At 31.5% G+C, this 20,813-nt stretch overlaps 1 protein-coding gene across 1 annotated transcript in view; it reads left to right on the plus strand.

The window, feature by feature from the left end:
• LOC131841951 (uncharacterized) overlaps nt 1-20,813 on the plus strand; it is an 87,681-nt gene that overhangs the window by 17,049 nt on the left and 49,819 nt on the right. The window contains exon 3 of the mRNA XM_059190360.1: nt 623-759. Within this exon, the coding sequence (XP_059046343.1) occupies nt 623-759 (137 nt within the window). The remainder of the gene's footprint in view (nt 1-622; nt 760-20,813) is intronic.

The raw sequence follows: 20,813 nt of genomic DNA on the forward strand, positions 1-20,813 counted from the left end.
TAAGTTCAAGAACAGCCTACCCGATGGTGAGCGGTGACCGTCGCCTATGCGCCTATAAGCCGTGCCATTGCAGATGACTAAGATGTCATGCCTGTTATCCTTTAATTTCATTGCTCAGTAGAACCAAAACACAGTTTACAAAGCAAACTGCTTGGCGACTGAAATAGGTGGAGCTTAGGTTGTCACGCAGACGACATTAGATGTTTCTAGAGGTAGACTGTAAAATGTCTACCTCTAGAAACATTAGAAATAGTTGCCTATTACTTTCATCTATTTTTATTTTATTCATTCTATTTTTTATTTGTATTTCTTGAAATAAGAACAGGTACAAACATCCATTTTATATCCATTTTTAAATAGTGATGTGTTTTCTATGGGTTCTAGATGAAAACTCTCTTTCCAATTCCTGCATCATTGTAGTATTCGTTACATCGATACAACGATCTAGCGGTAGATAATAATTGTCAATAAACAAATTGTTTATCTGTGTATCGCTAGATGGCGTTGTATACAGAAGAATAAATGTTCGGCGAAGACAGGAAGCAAAATTTCAATTATTGTATTATTATAATGTTAGACTTCATGCTCTAAAATTTTATTAATGTATTTGTATTGTTTATAGCCGTCACATGCGTATGCGCATGGAGATTGGCTCCGCAAACGGCAGCGGGAAGAGCAGTCTGCACAGTTCTCAGAGCGACATTAGCGCTACCAGCACACCGCTTGGGAAGCATTCCTCAAGCCGCTTCCCTTTACTACGTGAGTAATAAGCAAAGATAAGATAATCTAATCTAATCAAGTAACTATTCATTTCCACTCACCTATGGTTTTCTGCTACATTTAGAGTCTTATTATAGCGTACATCACGATGTGAACCATTGTTTTAATAGAGTACTGTCATCCATTTAATATGTACAAGTTATAAAGTGATTATTTGGTTATTTTTATCGTGTAGCTAGTTAATTTCCTTATTATTATATAATTTTTTACCACTAAAAAGAATCCATTTATCGTATCTCCTCAGTTTCAAGACACTCTCCTTGATGTGAAGCAAAATCTCGAGGTCCTTAGCGTTGATATATCCAGTGACGTTCAGTTTTGTGGTCATTTGGAGGACAAGGCTAAAATAGCCTTAAAAAAGCTTGGTGTGCTCAGTAGAGTGGGACGGTATTTCACGGCGGCCTATCGCTTGCAATTATACAAGGCGCAGATCCGGCCGCACATGGAATACTGTTCTCATCTCTGGGCGGGAACACCACAATACCAGCTACTTCCATTTGACCGCATTCAGAACCGAGCAGCCAGAATCATTGGTAATCAACGTCTATGTGACAGACTCGACCCATTGGCTTTGCGGCGTGATATTGCATCTCTGTGCATTTTCTACCGTATATATCACGGGGAGTGTTCTGAGGAATTGTTCGAAATAATACCAGCTGCTGAGTTTCACCACCGTACCACCCGCCAGAAACTGAAATACCATCCTGATCATCTGGATGAATGGCGGTCTTCCACAGTGCGGTTTTCTAGAAACTTTTTGCCTCGCACAACCACATTGTGGAATCACCTTCCAGCAATGGTATTTCCGAACCGATATGATATTGAAACCTTCAAGAAAAGAGCTTATTCCTTTTTAAAAGGCCGACAACGTACTTGCAATTCCCCTGGTGTTGCGGGTGCTCATGGGCGGCGGTAATCACTTACCATCAGGTGAGCCGCATGCTCGTTTGTCACCTGTGTTATAAAAAAAAAAATTGTACAGTATTTTACAAATACCAATTTACTAACTAGGTAGGAAACAATTGCGAGCGTCATTGTGATCAATAACACAACATCCACGTATTTTTTTTATACTCAACCATATCTTCTGTTGTATTCTTTATTAACTCATTCTAATATAAATATTGTCAGTAGACAGAATCGTGGATACAGCTTGAAAAGTGATTATAGAATAGAACATTATAAATAAATATGTTTTGCATATACATATATTTAGGGTTGCTTATGACAAACGCCTGTATAACAGCAAAGGGCAAGAAATTACATGCCTTCGCATTTAGTAAATACTTTTTAAGTCTGACGTGTTCGAGGGAAATTATCCAAGTATATTCTAAAGTTATATATATTTGTATAGAATCAAAAATCTAGTATTATTTTGTAAACGACTTTATAAATTTAAACATTATAGAAATAGATCTGAAAAATATTTTTGTTTGCCGAATGGAATGGCTAAATTTACACAGTAATTATTTGTGTCCAGGAGACGAAAGATTGCTGATTCCTATGGTGAACATATTTATAATTTGTTCGTCTTGTATTTTCTATCATATATTGTTCTTGACATAGAATCATAGACTATGCGACAGTATGCGTTTTTGCTAAACATACAACTCTAGGCGTCTCTGTACAGTACTTAGGTTTGTAGTTATATACGTGTTGTATATTACTAAACAAGACACTATATATAATATTAAATATCTATTAGGATATATATATTTCGGTATGGAGAAAGCATTGCAAGGAAATCTGTGTAGATGTACTGGCTACCGACCAATTATAGAAGCATTCAAAACTCTTGGTGAAGCTTGGAAAAGAAATTACGTAGATGAAAAAGGAAATAATTCATGCGCCATGGGCGAAGATTGTTACCAAAATAAAAAAATATCGGAAAATAATAAAAATGCGGTTCCTAATAAATCAATTTTTGTACCAAATGACTCGAGCCAGGAACCCATATTTCCTCCTGATTTAAAATCGAATAAATATTATAGCAAATCATATTTAACATTTCATCATTCAATCATATTTAGCATATATATTCGCATATATATATGCGAAGAACATAGAACCCTCAGTTTGTTATCACATATCTCAAAAATACTATTAAAAATAATTAAAAACTGAATCAGACCACATACAGAGAGTTTGCTAGGTCCAGATCAATACGGTTTTAGAATAAATAAAGGAACACGTGAAGCAATATTGGCACTTCGTTTAATATTAGATAGAAGATTAGAACTTGGTATTGAGACGAGTGTTGCATTTATAAATTTAGAAAAGGCCTTTGACAACGTAAATTGGAAAAAAAATTTAGTTATTTTTAAAAAAAGCAGGAATAAATTATAAGGATAGGAGAATAATTTACCAACGTTATAAAAGTCAAGAAACCGTAATAGAGATAGGAGAAGAAAAGGAAACTGCAAAAATTAAGCAAGGAGTACGGCAGGGCTGTCCACTCTCACCACTTATAGTCAATATTTTTATAGAAGCTGCAATAAAGGAAATAGTAGAATTAAACGAAGGGGAAATTAAAATAAATGGACAAAAGATACAGTTCATTAGATTTGTTGATGATATAGCTGCATTAGCAGAAAACTACACACAGCTACAAGCACTATTAGAAATTATGAGTACAATTTTAAAAAAATATGGACTCAAAATTAATATAAATAAAACGCAAAAAACAATGAGAATAACAAAAGTTAAGCCCCGCAATAAAACAAATTCAAAAATTAACAAAACACAGTTCGATCATGTAGACTCATTCAAATATTTAGGCAGTTTAATCACCCGCGACTCCAGAAGTACCACATCAAGAGGACATTACAACAAGAATAGCCATGGCAAAAAAAGTATTTAATGACAAAAAATACCTTTTACGTACTAAGATATCCAAGAACTCACGGAAACGATTTATTAAGACCTATATCTGGAGTATAGCTTTGTATGCATGTGAAACATGGACATTAACTCAAAAAGAAAAGGACAAACTGGAAGCTTTTGAAATGTGGTGCTGGAGAAGGATGGAAAGAATTAGCTGTAAAGATAAAGTAAAAAATGAAGAAGTAGTGCACAAGGTGAAAGAATAAAGGCAGATATTGGATGCTATAGAAAGTAGAAGAGGAAAAATGTTGGGGCACTTGATACGGCACGATGAATTTTTGAAACTAATTATTGAGAGAAAAATAGAAGGAAAGAGGGGGAGAGGAAGACCAAGGCACAGTTTCATCAAACAAATCAAAGACATAATTGAAGTCGTGTCCTATCAAGGCTTAAAGAGCATGATAAAAGATCGTAGAAAGTGGCAAGAGCTCCACCGACAAGAGCGTCTCTTAAGTTTATGAATGAATAAATTAGGATATATAATTTATTTATTTGTTACAATTCTATATTATATAAGTCATTCAATTGAATTTCTTGCCAGTTCTTCTCGATTGGATCTATGTACTGAACTAGACGGTAGGAAAAAACTATAATATAAAAAAAATACGTTCATAAGCGGCTAAAATAAATAAATTATTTTTGGATTTAAATTTGAATTATAATTAGTATAAATTATAGAAAAAATAATGTACCTAATATTTATTGAAGCATATTTATTATGATTTCTTTATGCCTATAAGTAGGTACATTTTCATCCTAAGAAAAATAACTTACTGAACCTATAATCAATGGTCTCTGCATAGTGATGTGCATTAAGTAGGTACACACATACCTGTGTGTAACTACTCGTTGCACTGGCATTCCCACGCGTGTGTTACGAGCTCTCCCTATCCAGCTAATTAAAAATCAGCTGTGCTATGACAGTATAAATCGATGCGGAAGGTCAAGTCAACAGTGAGTGGCACAGGGAACAAGTGAGGACCGCATGGTAACTGGCATTTCCTCTCGGTTGGGTTCAGTTCAGTTTGCCAGTAAGCGGTGAGACGTGGCCCGGCGCGCGCCGCCCGTCTGTCGCGGTTGTGACGTCATTTACAGCGCGAAAATCAATGGATTCCCCACTCTCGCTAAGGTTAATCGCATACCGCATTTTCTCGAAGAAAATGTGTAATATGCTAGTGCAGTGTTGACAATCCCGTATGGGAAAATGATCAATGATAATGAGAAGCCGATAAAACACAGAAAGACACGTGAACGGTTAACTTTCAAGTTTACTGTATAGTTTTGTGGTGTTATAATTTATATTAATTCGCCGAATTCACATATAATAACCAACGATAATATTCATGTGTTATTTTTGGGGGATATACGTTTTATTTAGAATATGCGCTATTTAAATATTTAATTTTTTTTTGACGTTTACATGAGGTACTGTAATTAATTATCTAAATTGTACCTAGTAGCTATCTGTATATATATTATAATGACTAAACATCAAATAGAACGCTGAACATTTTTATGTCAACCGCTAGCCGGTTATCTGAACAATTGTGTTGGTTGTACAAGATGTTATTTGTAAAGTAAACAATCGTTAACATTGTTAACTTTGCTTAAATGCGTGTCCTGGCTTCAGATTTAGAGTATAGTATAGTTAGTGTTTGTAGATAACGCAATATTGAACAGGCATAATTATTTCCCTTGAAATCAATTCGTTATTTACTTTGACACATGGTTGAGATGACCATATGATTCGATTTGTATGTTTGGATTTTTTTCTATAATATGTGTTTTTTTCAAAGGGCATCACTTATCACTTATTTCAATAAGAGACAGATAGGCAAACCAGTGTGTATTTATTGATAACTTTTTTGATTTCAGTTGGAAATTAACGTCACTCATTATGCTAGTCACGAAATATTTTTTTTGGACTTAACTGTACACGAAAAACTTGATTGGTTACTTTTAAGGTACCTGCGAAGCTACATCATAAATTATGGTAATTTCAATTAAATACTCAACTTTTTTTATCGTCATAAAAGTCCATTAACGTCCCACTACAGGGCACGGGTTCTTAAAAAATAAAAATAGGATCTATGCCGGTTTACTATTACTGGATTGCACTGATCAAAAGGTTTTATTTGGACTTGTTTTTTTTGGCTATATATCATGAATAAATCCATGATATTTCCCTTAGTTGCCTCTTGAAACTGTCCAGAGATAATAATGCATAAATTTGTTGTTATTAAAATATATAGAAAAATATAAGAAGTACAAGTTGAATTTTCAATTTATAGTACTTTGTAATCATATTAAAACTACACAGTATTGTTAGCTTGCAATTGCGAGACTTATTAGAAATCGATTATTTAATATCGACAGTTACATAAATCAATGTAACACATTTCTTGATATAGAAAATAATAGACTAAATAGAAAGTGTACTGGCGCATGGTCGGTTTACATGCAAGTAATGTGTAGGTACATGCTTGCCTATAAAACTTACATGTGGATTAAGTGCATATTTTTTAATCGATAAATATGTGATGGCACACCTGAGGACGATAGTCGAGGATGAAGTCAGGTCAAATAGGCCATCGTGACAAAATGAGCATTCTAGGACAACACGTGAAAGTTTATCTGTTCCCTGGAGTACCTTGGTAGCAATAGGAATAAAACTCATTACTAATAATTTCACTTTGGTATATGTTAACTCGCTATTCCATATTCTAAAATTTTTATATCCCGTGAAAATTTATATATTTAAGTATGTGTAAATAATTAAAATTAAAAAATAATTGAATAATCTAGATGACGTTAGGTATATATATATATAGGTACCTATGTATGGTGATATTAAGCACATTATGCATAAATGAAGTGTTTCATGGTTACCTTTCACCGTGACTTTGCTTACACGCAAAAAGTAAGTGTACAATTCTTCAAATCTTGTTAATTGATAAAGATACCAATTGGCATTCGAAAGCATATCATTGTGAGAGTTTTAGTATTTTGCGCTCATATACCTAGGTATATACCACTAGCTGTTACTCGCGAGTTCGTTTGCTTTTAAGAAGAAATATAGCCTATATCTGTATGTCGTAATACAACCTATCTTCATATAAAATATTAAAATCAATTCAGCTGTTTAAATATCGTGAAATTGTAACAGACCGACGGACTACTGTACTGTATGTACTTTATACAGCAGTACAGAATAGTTAAAGTTAGTTAGGTAGGTAAGAAATCTACCGCCATTTGGCAGAAAGTTGCGCAATACAAAATGAGGACCCTGATAACCTAAACGAGGTACTTATTACACCTTTGTGGTATACAAATCAGCGCAGATGAGTGAATCATACTATTGTCATTTCAAAAAAAAAATGCAGCTAGGTTGACGGTTCTGTGGTGGTATCTATTATAATTAAAAAAATATGCGAAGAATAGTAATTTTGCAGTTACAGTTTCTAATTTGCAATACTTTATACACCTTATGCCCCTTACTAATTGTCCATTATTTTATACATTAGTTTATGAACAAACGTAGGCGTAGTTGTACTATCCGTAGTGGTTCTAATTAACATAGTACGTACTACATTGTTTGTAAATAAATGTAATTTGTAGAATATCAACTATCATATAGGAGGATTTATGTACTTATTATTTCGAAGTTTTCATGTGAACAGGACATAATAAATATTGAACATTAACAAATAATAAAAATCTAACTCTGTCAAATAGTAAACTATATTAATATATATTTTAATTGTTGCAATATCTTTTGTATTAACATCTAATTGTTGTTAAAATTTCAATGTCATCGTTGTAAAATTAATAATAAAATTTAATAATAAAATAGTAATAAAATTATTTCAATATTACTTAACGATATATGTGTACGTAAAATAACAGAATGTACTATACTGATGTGAATTATGATGAAATGTACATGGTTTCAGTTTCCTTGCTTTTATGGAAATTAAATTCAGCTTCAAGATATAGCAATATAATGTACCTATGTAGATAGGTAGTTTATGTAATTGGTAGGGGTATAATAATTTCAAGTCACTCTAGAAATGAGATGGTTATCATGATTTTATTGCTTTGTTTGTATGTATTTTTCTTTCGAACTACTCGATCGTCTTGGCCGTAGTTGGCCTTTATAGGTTCATCGGACGATAGGTTTGCCAAAATTTAACATTATTTAATCATTATTTTCAATCGATAACTATGTTTTAGTCTTATACTGTTGAAACGACTGACATCGCTATTTGTGAAATAGAAAGTTAAATATTTATTCCAAACGTAAGTAATAATAATTTATTCCTTCATATGTCGGCTTCTTTTTCTTCGGCCTTCCCCTTTAAGTACCGGGTAGATCAATCTCAATGTTAGTAGAATGGAAACAGCACGAAATATCGTGTGCGATACGTATGGGTGAAATCTGCTGGAAGCCGATGCAGTGTAACGGGTTATTCTCGGCGATGGATTTGTTGACGAGCCGAGAATCGTTGACCCCGCCGCTGAAGGCGAAACTGACTGCAGTGCAAACTAGACGAGTAGTTGCTGAGGTTCCAAATGTCATCTGTCTCAATATAAGGCGGTCATCTAAAGATCACCCACTAATTTCATGCGTGTACTGCAGTAAAAATTATAAGAATATATATTTTTTTATTTGTTTACTGTCAAACAGATCCTAATGCCGCTGTACATTCTATAAAATACCAGCTATAGTCCGCTGTTTCATTCGCATACTATTATTTATATTTTGTTTAGCATTCACTCTGATATCCTTTACTGTTTGCACGTACACGTAGTATCTCTTAAGGATCGTAGCGGGACGTTAAATAGCCTAAAACTTTCGTTAAGAAGTAGAATGCGAAAATTTATTAAATATAATAGTAGTTCTAGAGAAATACAGGCAAAGAAACAAACTCTATTTGTTTATTAGTTATATAATTAAATTTGTCTAAACATCTAAATAATTAGATGTCATTTGTTAAATTTTCATGTAACAAAATTTATGAAAAATTGGAATAAGATCAGGACAAAAAATCGATTTAGACCATCTTTCCATTCAAATAAATATCACACTTATCTTAAATGCTATCACAACTTCATGCTTGAAGATTATAAGGTTATCTAACTGAAATATTCGAGATACAATTTATCTTTACTGCGATACTGTCAAGAATTGACAGGTGTAATTTATTAGAAAAGTAGTTGTGCGTCTTTTTTTAAATCAATACCTAATTGTCTCCACCTACATTTAGAAGCAGAGGAAAGTAGTATCAAGTGTTGTAATAGATTTATGATGTTTTTATGGATGTTTTATAGAAACGCCCGCACTTCTAGATATGCGCTGGCCGGTCACCAGAGAGTAATGTTATGGGGATGATTGTTTACCTGATACCATACATTCCATGCAATAAGTCACTAATCCAACTACTAACAATCATCTACTCCGTATAGATGCAGTAGATATGTTAATACTGTGTCATTTAATATTTAGTATAGGGGGAAAGGTATTGCTAGTAATGTGGACTGTTGACCCCCTTGCTAGCAATGTACTATATGTCAAGCTGACCTCTACGCGGTTCCCCCTGGTAACCATTGCGATAAATTCCAGGTGAATTTGTTACGATGGACTAACTGACCTGAGCATGAGGTCCATGCTCATTTTATCATCCTCCACTGGTGCACTGCCAGCGTAAACATTTAGCGTCATATTAGGTATATTCCAGGCAATGGAATAGAATATAATAGAATTTCCATATTATAATAGTTTTCTATAATTTATTTTTATCTGCAATAGAACGCTATAGTTGCCTATTGCTAACAGGAAACACGTTACCTTTTATGATTTGGAAAGTACAAAAGTTGTGTTGAGCTGCTACATAGTACTGTAACATTAATCCTATTAAGCATCTTTATAAGAATATGAGTACAATTTAAAATAGGATGTAACATAGTGTATAATATAGACAACTAGTATAATATATAAATGATGTAACATATAAATCTGTATGTGCGACTTAGTCGAAAAAAAAACTACATAAATATTGAAACTTTTTGTATATATTAACAAAATATGTAGCCTGTATAATTCTTTTAATGAATAATGTACTTTTTAAACAAAGAATATTTTAAGTGTAGTTGTTCTGGAATTTACTCATCATAAAATCTCTTTATAATATTAGCGTCAATATTTCTTTCATTATTAATTATTAATATAAATAAATAGGTCTAAACTCTCTGGATACCCTCTAGGTGTGTTAATATTGTATTAAATACAATAGCAATCATAGCTTGCGCTCTACGGATTTAGTTCATCGTGTCCTTAGATGACTTCAATTCCATTTTATAACCTGTTTTGCGACAGGCTCAGCATGCTGTTTGTGCAGCACTGTAGACGTTTATTCATCAGCTGTGTATTTACTTACTCGCAAGTTGAATATAATTTACATAACACTATTTAATAAACTTAATGTTTATTGACATTTGACTAAAAAAATAAATTAAATCGAGAAATATGAATGTAAATTTTAAATTAAATTATAGTAAATACATATTAAATATAGTTGTGTGCTAAAACTTGATTATAGTATAAAGTTATCGTCTCATGTATTAATAAGGGTACGAATCCATTAAATAGCCATAAAAGGAGTACCAGAGCATATTATAGTACAAAATGTAATTTTCTTGCACTTTATCCAGTAATTATATTCGTACTGCGGTCGTGCAGATCGTTGAGCGTTCGTCTTGTATATATTAGGGGGTTCTTCCTTAATTTCAATACACAAGGTTTATTCCAATACTTACGCTATCTTCTTTGATATCTTCTTTATGCTCCATATGCTTAGCTTGATTTCATAAGATAGTTCTTTGTCAAATCGTTTTGATTATGGGTCTACTAATTTTGAGTTGTTTTCGGAATGTTTTCTTTTGTGCTAATTTGTTTGTATTTCTAAAAATCATCGTCCAACTTTCGTTTTACGTAAGTTGATTAAATTAGATGACTAAGAACTTCACAAGTTCAACACAAAACTTGGATTAATTCTAATACCGTCACGTTTATGTCTAATCATAATAGTCTAATACCGTCTGATATTATGTGCTGCATCTTGCAGGTATATGAATTTGTTGATTTCTGTGTGATGTTTCTTTCACCTGCAACTTTTCCTTTAGTGAGATAAGGACAATGACAAAAGCATCACAGTTATTAAAGGCAAAATTGGTCTCATTTATATTTGATTCTTCTCATTACTCGTTGTAGTTATGAAAAAAATAATATAAAAAACTTCGTTTCTATTGAGAGTTCCCATTTTACATTGCATAATGTCGATTTTCACATAACCCGAAGCGGTACAAAGACCTTGCCTGACCCACATAAACCCGCCACGATCAATGGCCCGAATGCCTACGTGACATTACCTTAAAACCGTATTATCATTACTTTAAAATGAATTGTAGGTATCATATAGAATAGAGCTAGTATTCTATTTCATTACATTTCGCCCACTTGAACAACCTACACTCGTGTACTTGAACCTTAGTCCAAATATGCTAACTGCATTTAAAAGTTCAATGAAATATTAGAAACCAACACTAAAAAGGCATCTCCTTTTTATTGTTATAATATAATATTTAACTGTTATTTTCATTTTACGCAAAGCGTCACTTTCTTGACTAAAATTTTCATTATTCTTTTTTAATCCAATATTGTGTCAAAGTTCCCAAAATTACTTTTTTAAGTAAGTGGTTTTATTGAAGATGAGAAATGAATAATATGAAATTATATTTAACAGCGGTTAACGTAATAAAGAAATCGTTAGTTCCTTGTACTTTTTGAATATTTAAACATATACACTTTTACTTCATAAATCGCGAATTTTAAATATGTGGATATATTTGGAACAAAAATGTACATCAAAGTAGCGGTAATCTATTAGTTTTTTGATTAAAAAATACACTGTTATACAAAATTGAATTAGTTATGTTATTTTGTCCGCATTCTACATTTCTCATATAGGAGGTAGATATACCTAAATGTATATGCTTAAATATATTATACATTTGTAATCACATACTTTTGTAATCACCGATTTTAACATTTACTGCTATTGGTGTTGGTAGGTAGACTAATTCCACAATAACCTACATAAAACCTTCGATCCATAGTTCGATAAGTTTTGAGGGCATTAAATTTGGGTTAATCATACAATATATTAACTCATGAAAATTATATAAACGTGTAACCGATTTCATTGAAATAGGTTAAATTTGAAGTGTCGATTCAGAATCATAATTATTATAAACCTTTTTCTGTAATATTCGTGAAGCTTTTTACGGTTGAAATTTAAGGTCATATTTGGGTTAAGTATGTTTTTAATAACACCGGTATACATATGTTAGTTAGTATGTCAACTGTAAGTAAGACGACATATTTACCAATTTATTGTACAGATAATTGTTATACTCTTTGAATACAAAAACTAAACGGTTCATAGTTACTGCTTACCGTTTCAGTTCTGAGTACAGTTTCCCGTTGATTGTTCGATGCTAAGTTGAGTCAGCATCCCACGAGCTATTTTGTTACAATCACACAAACAGTTGCAGTCGGCACCGGTTCTACGAAATGACACATTATCGTTATATCCATTGAATGTGCTGAGTACTAAGTATGTTGCTTAGTAAAGATTAGCGTACGTAATAAAATTTAACATGTCGTAATTAATTAAAATAACGATATAAATCATAGTTAACGTTGCAAGATAACATCCAGTTGTAGGATAAGTCATAATTCACAGAATGACATTACACATTCTATGGTCTATTCTAATTGCTGCAACGTTTGCTTTCTTTAGATATCTTTATTTTAAATAATACCAATCAATTCAATAATGAACGTTGTCTGTTTATTTGTAGGATAGTTGATATTTATGCAAATAAATTCCCTCTAGCTTGTGCTGTGCTGTAAGTGAATAACTCAACGTTATGTGCCCGCGGAAATATATTAATGCCAATAACAACAAACGAATAAACATTTCCTAGCATGCACTATTATCTTCAGCTCTTGAAAGTGTGACGACTACCTTTTTGTGTGGTTTGGTGACCGCAACGAACCGGTCTCGGTGCAAGATAGTTACAGGTGATTCCTATAAAGAACAGGTTTGTGTATTGTTGAAAATTTACCTCTTTGTGTCTACATTCACGCAACGAATACATCGTGGTGAACGAACCAATATTATTTGTCTGAGTAAGGACTACTTTTACTTTAACAAGGGAAGTCGACTTATGGCGTAATTGAGAACATTCGTAAAGAAATAATTATCTTCGAAAGCTGCACAGTCTCTTTAATATAGAGGTACTCGTATAATATTGTTGCTATAAATGTACCTTTACTTAATATAAACTATATTATACCTCTACAAAACGCCTTGCTACCCGTGTGGTAGATGTTATTTATCTGCAAAGTTCTTTAGATTAAGTCGTCAAATGACAAGGTATTCCGTTGACTTGGATATATCATAATATTAATAAGTGAATCTTCCTTCTAACTCCTTTGTTTCCTGTTTTCGATGAAATGGAAGACGAAATCAATTTGTCTATTTTTTCTTGCACTTATAACTAATTTATTTAAATTTGATATTCATGTATAAAAAGATTAGAGATGATTTTTGATTAGACATGATAAATGGACATGATTTATCTGTAATTATCCTATCACTTTTGTACATCATGTTTGAAGGTGAAATTACCCGTATGTCCATAGAAGTTTTTGTACTCCAATTTAATTATCGACTGTGCAACACTTCTGTTAGATTTTTTTTGTCAGCTGTGGCATATACACGATTATTCACTTACGATAATATTCTAACTAAAGCAATTAATCACCTTTCTACTCTGTTAATAACAATAATTATTTTTACTTTAACCATCATGAAATAACTTAATACGAGCCACTTAGTTAATTATTCATTAATTAATATATTTATTTAATTTTAAGGTAAAAGAAAGTTAAGCATATGTTCTAAATCTTCTGAATAGGAATTACTACATAATTGTCGTTTGCATAATGTAAATACTACATTTTCGTCTGTTATCTTTATGACTATAGAAGATAATAATAATCCACGCCTACAATCCAGCCTAAATCTAATTTAGAAAAAAAAAAATTTGTATTTAATCTTTTTTAATATTATAAATGCTAAAGTAACTCGTGTCTGTCTGTCTGTGTCGCTTTCACGCCGAAACCACTGAACCGATTTAAAAGAAATTTGGTACACTGAAAGTGTAGACTTTGACAAAGGACATAGGCTACTTTACAATGCAAATAAAGGGTTGTAAGGGGTTGAAAGAGGATGAAAGGTTATATGTAAATATCGTCATTTTACGCGGACGAAGTCGCGGGAACAGCTAGTATTAAATATGTCATAAATATATATATATATATATTGGATAAAATAAAGTCATTGATAGTTGATACGTGTAACATATATGAAAATATATTGGAAAAGATTACAATTTAACTTAGCATGTTATCAAGTGCATTCTTATATAAGTGGGCGTCAATAACTACCGAAGGCTTAGGTTTTGATTTATTTGTCGTATTACATCACATATAAAAGTGATTTTTCAACACCCATTCACAGTGTTTCTAAGTCGTCGTGGGCTGTGAAAAAAATTTTGCTCCAAATTGGCCATGTTTCATACAAAGCCTTTTTGCTGTAGGTATCTGAATTTCGGGGTAGAACATTAGATAGGACATATTCTATGTTTTGTTTGTTGTGCCTATAGTATTCTCTACTTATGTGCAAGAGGTCTGTTGGGAATAAAGCGGAGTCGTTTGCATGCCGGATGCTAATCTATGTTCATGTCCTCACGCTGCGAGCTGTGATTTAATCTTACTCACAGTATGTACATACTTATGTGTCGGGTGCGAGTTAAGGTCATCACTATGTATGCACGACTTGCTTTGTGTTTATCTACAAATCTGAATATTGTCGAAGTACGCCATCATAAAAAGACCACCTAAGACGGTGAAATACTTGTATATTACACATATGAAGCAGTTGAATAAAGAATTATTGGTAAAAGTAATTTGATATGTTGGTTAATAAATAAAGAAAAAGTATAATAAAACCTTTTGTGGGTTGTATCAATTAAAAATAAAAGTATGTATTAATATATATATATTTTTTATAAAAGTTTGTCCCGCTGAGCAGACAATCCAGCTGTTCCCTTCGATGCAATTGGCACAAAGCCAGCTTGCCTCCGTGATGTTTTGTTTATTACGAAATTCCGCCAAAACTGTTGCAGTAGTACGACCTCATTTTCGTTTATGAGATATTAGTTTGTATTTATACTATCAATAGACATATTTAAACTTTATGAAGTAACATAGGTATTTATCCGTTATGTTCTTTCGTCCATTTTGGACTCATCGTTGTTAATTCGCAAATGCTGCATTGGTTTTAGGGTATGAAATCGTATGTGTAAAGGTGGGCACGCCAAGTGACTGAATGTTTGTTTTCCTTTTTCCTTGTTTAGAGTAAACGTGCTGAAGTCATTCTAAGAAAATAGTAGACTGTCGCCACTGTTTTAAAACTCCACTCCATTTGTAAACAATTTTGTGTTTCTTAGTATTGTTCTTTTAGTCTATCTAAACTTACCTTATTCTACTTTTTTTGCACGCAATATACTAAATAATTCCTAGTCCAATACGATATTCGACCAGAGATTATTTCAATTTACATTGTTTCTTAGAACGGTGCAATTAATATTCACCGTTATCGATATCTTAGCGTGACCGAGTAGTCGATCTACTTGTAAATCACTAGGATATATGTATATTATTCAATAGTTCCGTTTGTAGAACATATAGAACTGGCCATTGACCTTTTTTTTCTAAAGAAATGTGTACTCATGTATGTATAAATCATTACTGCAGTGATGACATATTAGTTTGAAAGATTATATTTATAAAGACATTTTTCACGTTTTTTTGCAGTTTTAGTTATAGCATAGATAATATAATATTACACAGTTATAGTAACTTTGCAGTATATTTGGTTAAAATATTAAATAACAAATAAAATATCAAAGACATCTTACTAATTTAAAGTCTTATCTATCTTATTCAACATATAATTTTGAGTCTTACAATTGTCTATATTTGTAGACTACATATGTATTAGAAAAACTTAAACCAAAGAAATAAAAATGTTACAGCAACATAAGACTGTATTTACAATATTCTACATTTTCAAATGTATACAAATAGACATTTAAATGCTAAAGAAGTCGATATTTTAAATCATAGTCACAGCCCATCGACGTCAGCTATTTTTGTTGCAGTCACCACCATTTCATTTCGAAATCTCTTTCCATTTGTCTATCTCTGCAGAATATTTTTGAGTAGGAGTTGATTTATATTAATTTTTAATGTTTGGATGTTCTTTCATGTTAGCTTGTTTAGTTGTGCTCTTAAAATTATAAATAACTAATATTGTTTTACATTATCATATCTTGGTTAGTTTATGTATCTGTGAGGATTGAAATATGGTTTAGATTAACTTTTTGTAATACAAGGTTGTAGAGTATCCATTATTAGTTGTAGCGACGACCTTAAATATATTATGCAATGAATTAATGGATGTAGGTAGCTCGGTAATGTTCCTATTGACAGCCCTAGTGACAGTGGCAGTGGCTTACCTACATATGTTCAGCAATGAAGAATGAAAGATGACGGTGATTTCCATTCCGATATTGTAGTGTTTGAACAATAGATATAAACCATTGCATGTGACTTCAAAAGTCAGGCACAGCAATGATTAATGAATAAATAATTAACGACAAATAAGTTTTTAGTCGTTGTTTTTAGAACACAAAATTACCAAAATTGTGGAATTTGAAATAAAATGAATAATTTAAGTAATAAGATACAAATTACTTCTGACTACATTACCAGTTTTTGCGTGACATTAAAAACATAAGTATAATTTGCACACATGTGTAATACCGCAATGTATGAGGCACTTATCTCACATCGTATTCGAAGATCCGCATGGTTGGGTTTTCTAGCCTATTAACCAGCTAACCTGAACATTTGAATGATAAGTACAGCAGTAGGACGTATGCCTGAACTCTTAACTTTGTTCAAGTAACAGTTGTGCCAAATCGTGTGACTGAACAAGCCGCACCCGTGGCAGAATTGGTCCTCAGTATTTGTTTTATGGGTAAGTTGCTGTGACGGAATTATGGACATCTAGAAGCTTCTATAATATATAGAAGCTACTAACGACTAATATATGTTATTCCGTCTCTAATGTCACGTTGTGTTCATTGTTTTTTAGTAGAACATTATTCTTATCTTTATTAGTTTTTATTTCTTTGGTATTACGACTAAATCTATATATATTTATAGTATTTGTATGTATATGTATTTAGTATTTATATCATATACTATCTAACTTTTTCTAGTGCGCCACCTACCTTTCCCTTACCGTAAGATATGCTTCTTTTTTTATTTCCTTTTTGTAATTATTTGTTTCTTTTATGCACGATATTTCTTTTATACAAGAGTTTTATTATTATTATTATATATATATATATTTATTATATCTCCCTTTTTACGGGGGTAATATATTCAAACACGCAAAATTATTATTATTATTAAATCAACTACCTTACAGATTATATTTATGGCAATAGACAAATGCTCTTCAGATAAAATTGTTATACGTATAACAATTTTATCTTATTAGGTATAGGTACATACATTAATATTCGTTTTACCTGAACATAGATATTACCTGTGATATTACTTAAACTCAATGTACTATACGTTGTTTAACTCTGGCATCATCTGATAGCTATTTTTGTCGATTGTCTGTACTAAGCAAATTAACTACTAGTTGTGACTACATACTTATGACATAATGACCTTTAAAGTTGCATGTGCTGTATTCAAATTTGAATGATACGTAAATTTGGTATAATATTCGCATTGATTTACTTGATGATGCGTAATTTTATTAAATTAGGACTATGGAATGTTTTCACATGAATACGTCTCATTAGCTGTTATACATATAACCCGTTAAAGAAATGACAAATACATAAATTTACTTAGAATTAATTGTAAGTAAATTTAAGTAATTGTGATTACTACTAATAGTACTTAGTACAAGATAATATTACAAGTGATTTAAAACTATGCTAGATATTTCTTATTATAAATTTGTAATCACTTAAACTGCAAATTGCGTGTACACTACATAGTACTTAAGATGTTATCTGCCTAGTGATCACAGAGCTGCACATATGAAAATTGTTAATTTTTTAGTTACATCTTATTCTATTCAAGCGAAGCCTGGGTGGGGTACTAGAATAGCAACGCAGCAACTGGTAGACAATCCTCAGTCATTCGCGATGGTTGCTTCTAGTATCATATACTTGTAAACGGACTTTGAATTGTGGTTTAGTGAAATAAAATATAAATATTATAAAATTCATTGCATGTTAATTGATTTCGTGAAATAAGTTACGTGCATATTAATTATTTCGTAAACTGTGATTTAAATTTGAATGGAACTATGTCGTGTCTATGTTAATTTTCATGCGAGCCATAATATTTTTCTGTTCGGATTATGATTAATCTTACAGCGTGAAATTTATAACTGTTTTGTGATTATAATGAAAAAAGTGGCAAACTAGAATTTGGGTGATTAATGTATACATATATTTCATAACAGCTATTGAATGACATATTGATAGTGCAGATAGACTATAAACTGAACAATATTGTAGGTGTTAATCTATTTTTAAGACTACATACATATATGATAACTATCTGTAACCCGCAACTTTGTCCAAGTGGATCCGATCCGTCCAACCGTTCCAGACAAGTACAAAAAGACAAAAATATTTAAAATTATTTTTTTACGTAATCACTGTAAATGCTTTCAAATGCATTTAGTGAAAAGCGGTTAATTTGAAATTACAAGCAATGTCTGCTTTTCTGCTCAATTTTATATATTTGTATAGATGACATTGAAATTTGTGTTTGCAGAAACAAGTATAATGTATGAACAATATACGTAATTATATAAACATAAGTAAGATACGGCAATGTAGACAGAGTAGGTATTGAATAAAAATATAATTGCAATAAAAATAATGTTCTCATTGAATATCATTGACAAATCTAATATTACTTTCATCATCACCGTAGACGACGAATTATACGAGTGCTGGTTTAGTTTTGTAGTATATTTAGGTACATTGCAAAAGCATTTCAAAACAAACGTAAACCATATTTTACGCCCGCATCCATCTTAACGCTTTTATTGCGAATGTTCAACGAGCTGCTGATCTTAATAGAATAAGAGCTTTAATACATACGATTGTGTACTTATTTATACTCTGTAATTTATATAAGTAGTGTTAACTTAATGAAGATTCTGAAGTAATAGAAAGGAAGTAGGTAGAAAATACCAAAATAATATTAATATGGCAGGCGAATCATTTGTAATACGGTTAGAATCTACAGTGATCTTTTAGTTAAAAACTGATTCTCTATTGATTATATATAGAAATAGAAATAGAAATAATCTTTATTCAAATAAACTCATTACAAGCACTTTTGAATAGTCATATTTTGATTCTACCACTCATTCGGAATGCAGATTCATCACAAGAAGAATGAGCAAGAAACTTGTGTGTTGCTCTTTTCAATAGATGTTTTTTTTTATATAAATAATTACAGTGTAACAAGTAAGAGGCATGCGACAATCAACATAGAAATCGCTACGCACTCATTATTGGTGTAATCAGATAATATTGTCAGTGCTATGTATTTAAAATTTTTTCTACAAAAACATTATTATCGTTAACGAATTCTTCAATTTTATAGTAAACTTTTTTGCAAAGGAAGTGTTTTATTTGACATTTAAATCTTTTTTCTGGCAGATTTATAACAGACTCTGGTATTTTATTGTAAAACCTTACGCAATTGCCATAAAACGAATTACTAACTTTAGCCAAACGACATTTAGGTAAAATCAGTTTGTTATTGTTACGTAAGCTTTTATTAGTGCAATCACTAACTCTTTTGAAACTGTCTATATTCTTCCTGGCATACATGATATTTTCATAAATATATTGAGAAGCAACGGTGAGGATATTTGAATCCTTAAAGCACTCTCGCAAAGACTCCCTGGAACCCATGCTATAAATGGAGCGAATGGCCCTCTTTTGTAAAATATATATATCTCATGATTGATATTGGATTATTGTTGATCATAGATTATGATACAATTTCTTTCCAAAACATGTATATAAAAATACAAAGTAATAATACATAACTATTTGTTAAATGTTAATAAATTATATTAATAATCATATGTGCAATTTAACGTCAAATGAAACTATAAAATCAAATTTCGGAGAAGTTTAAATAGGATGTAGTATGTACGTAAGTTATTTAACCCTGAAAGTAAGTACACTGAAATAGAATCAGAGTACCTACTGGGCAATGCTCGCGAGTGACTAATATACAACTATTAGGGCTAAACTTACGGGTTTCTGCTGTATTCAATAACATTCGTCTTAATTAACGAAACTAAGTGACTTAATAAATTTATGTATTGCTACAAAATACAAGTTGCAACAACTAACATAATAATAAGTTACATAATTTAATATGTAGAAATCATCAATATTCAATCTTTACAACATTTTATAAATTTTATTAGGTATGTAATGTCATTTTTCTTTTCGTTATAATATACGTTGTTTATAAAATAAATATCAACTTCAAAGTAATTGTGGTAAAGAGAACACCCGTGATATTTTTAACCATTAACCTAAAAAGAGGAGTGTTATAAGTTTCCAAGTTTTTATTTGTCATAGCTCCCAAATAGATAAACCTACTTATACAAGATCTTTTTGTTTGAAGTGTTTTTGTGTTTATGCGGGTATTTTTGATGTCGGTTTGGTAAAATTAATATCGGTTTCAGCAGCTATAGGTACTATTCACGAATCTAGGAGTAATCAAATATGTAATAATATAAATCGAAAAACAACGGGATACTCTTGAAATAATTTTGTTCATAATAATGTTCTTTTTAATTTCTTAATGCAAAATATAG

This window comes from Achroia grisella, unplaced genomic scaffold (assembly GCF_030625045.1).
Source record: "Achroia grisella isolate CSIRO2021 unplaced genomic scaffold, CSIRO_AGI_Agris_v1 utg204, whole genome shotgun sequence".
NCBI classification, from domain to species: domain Eukaryota; kingdom Metazoa; phylum Arthropoda; class Insecta; order Lepidoptera; family Pyralidae; genus Achroia; species Achroia grisella.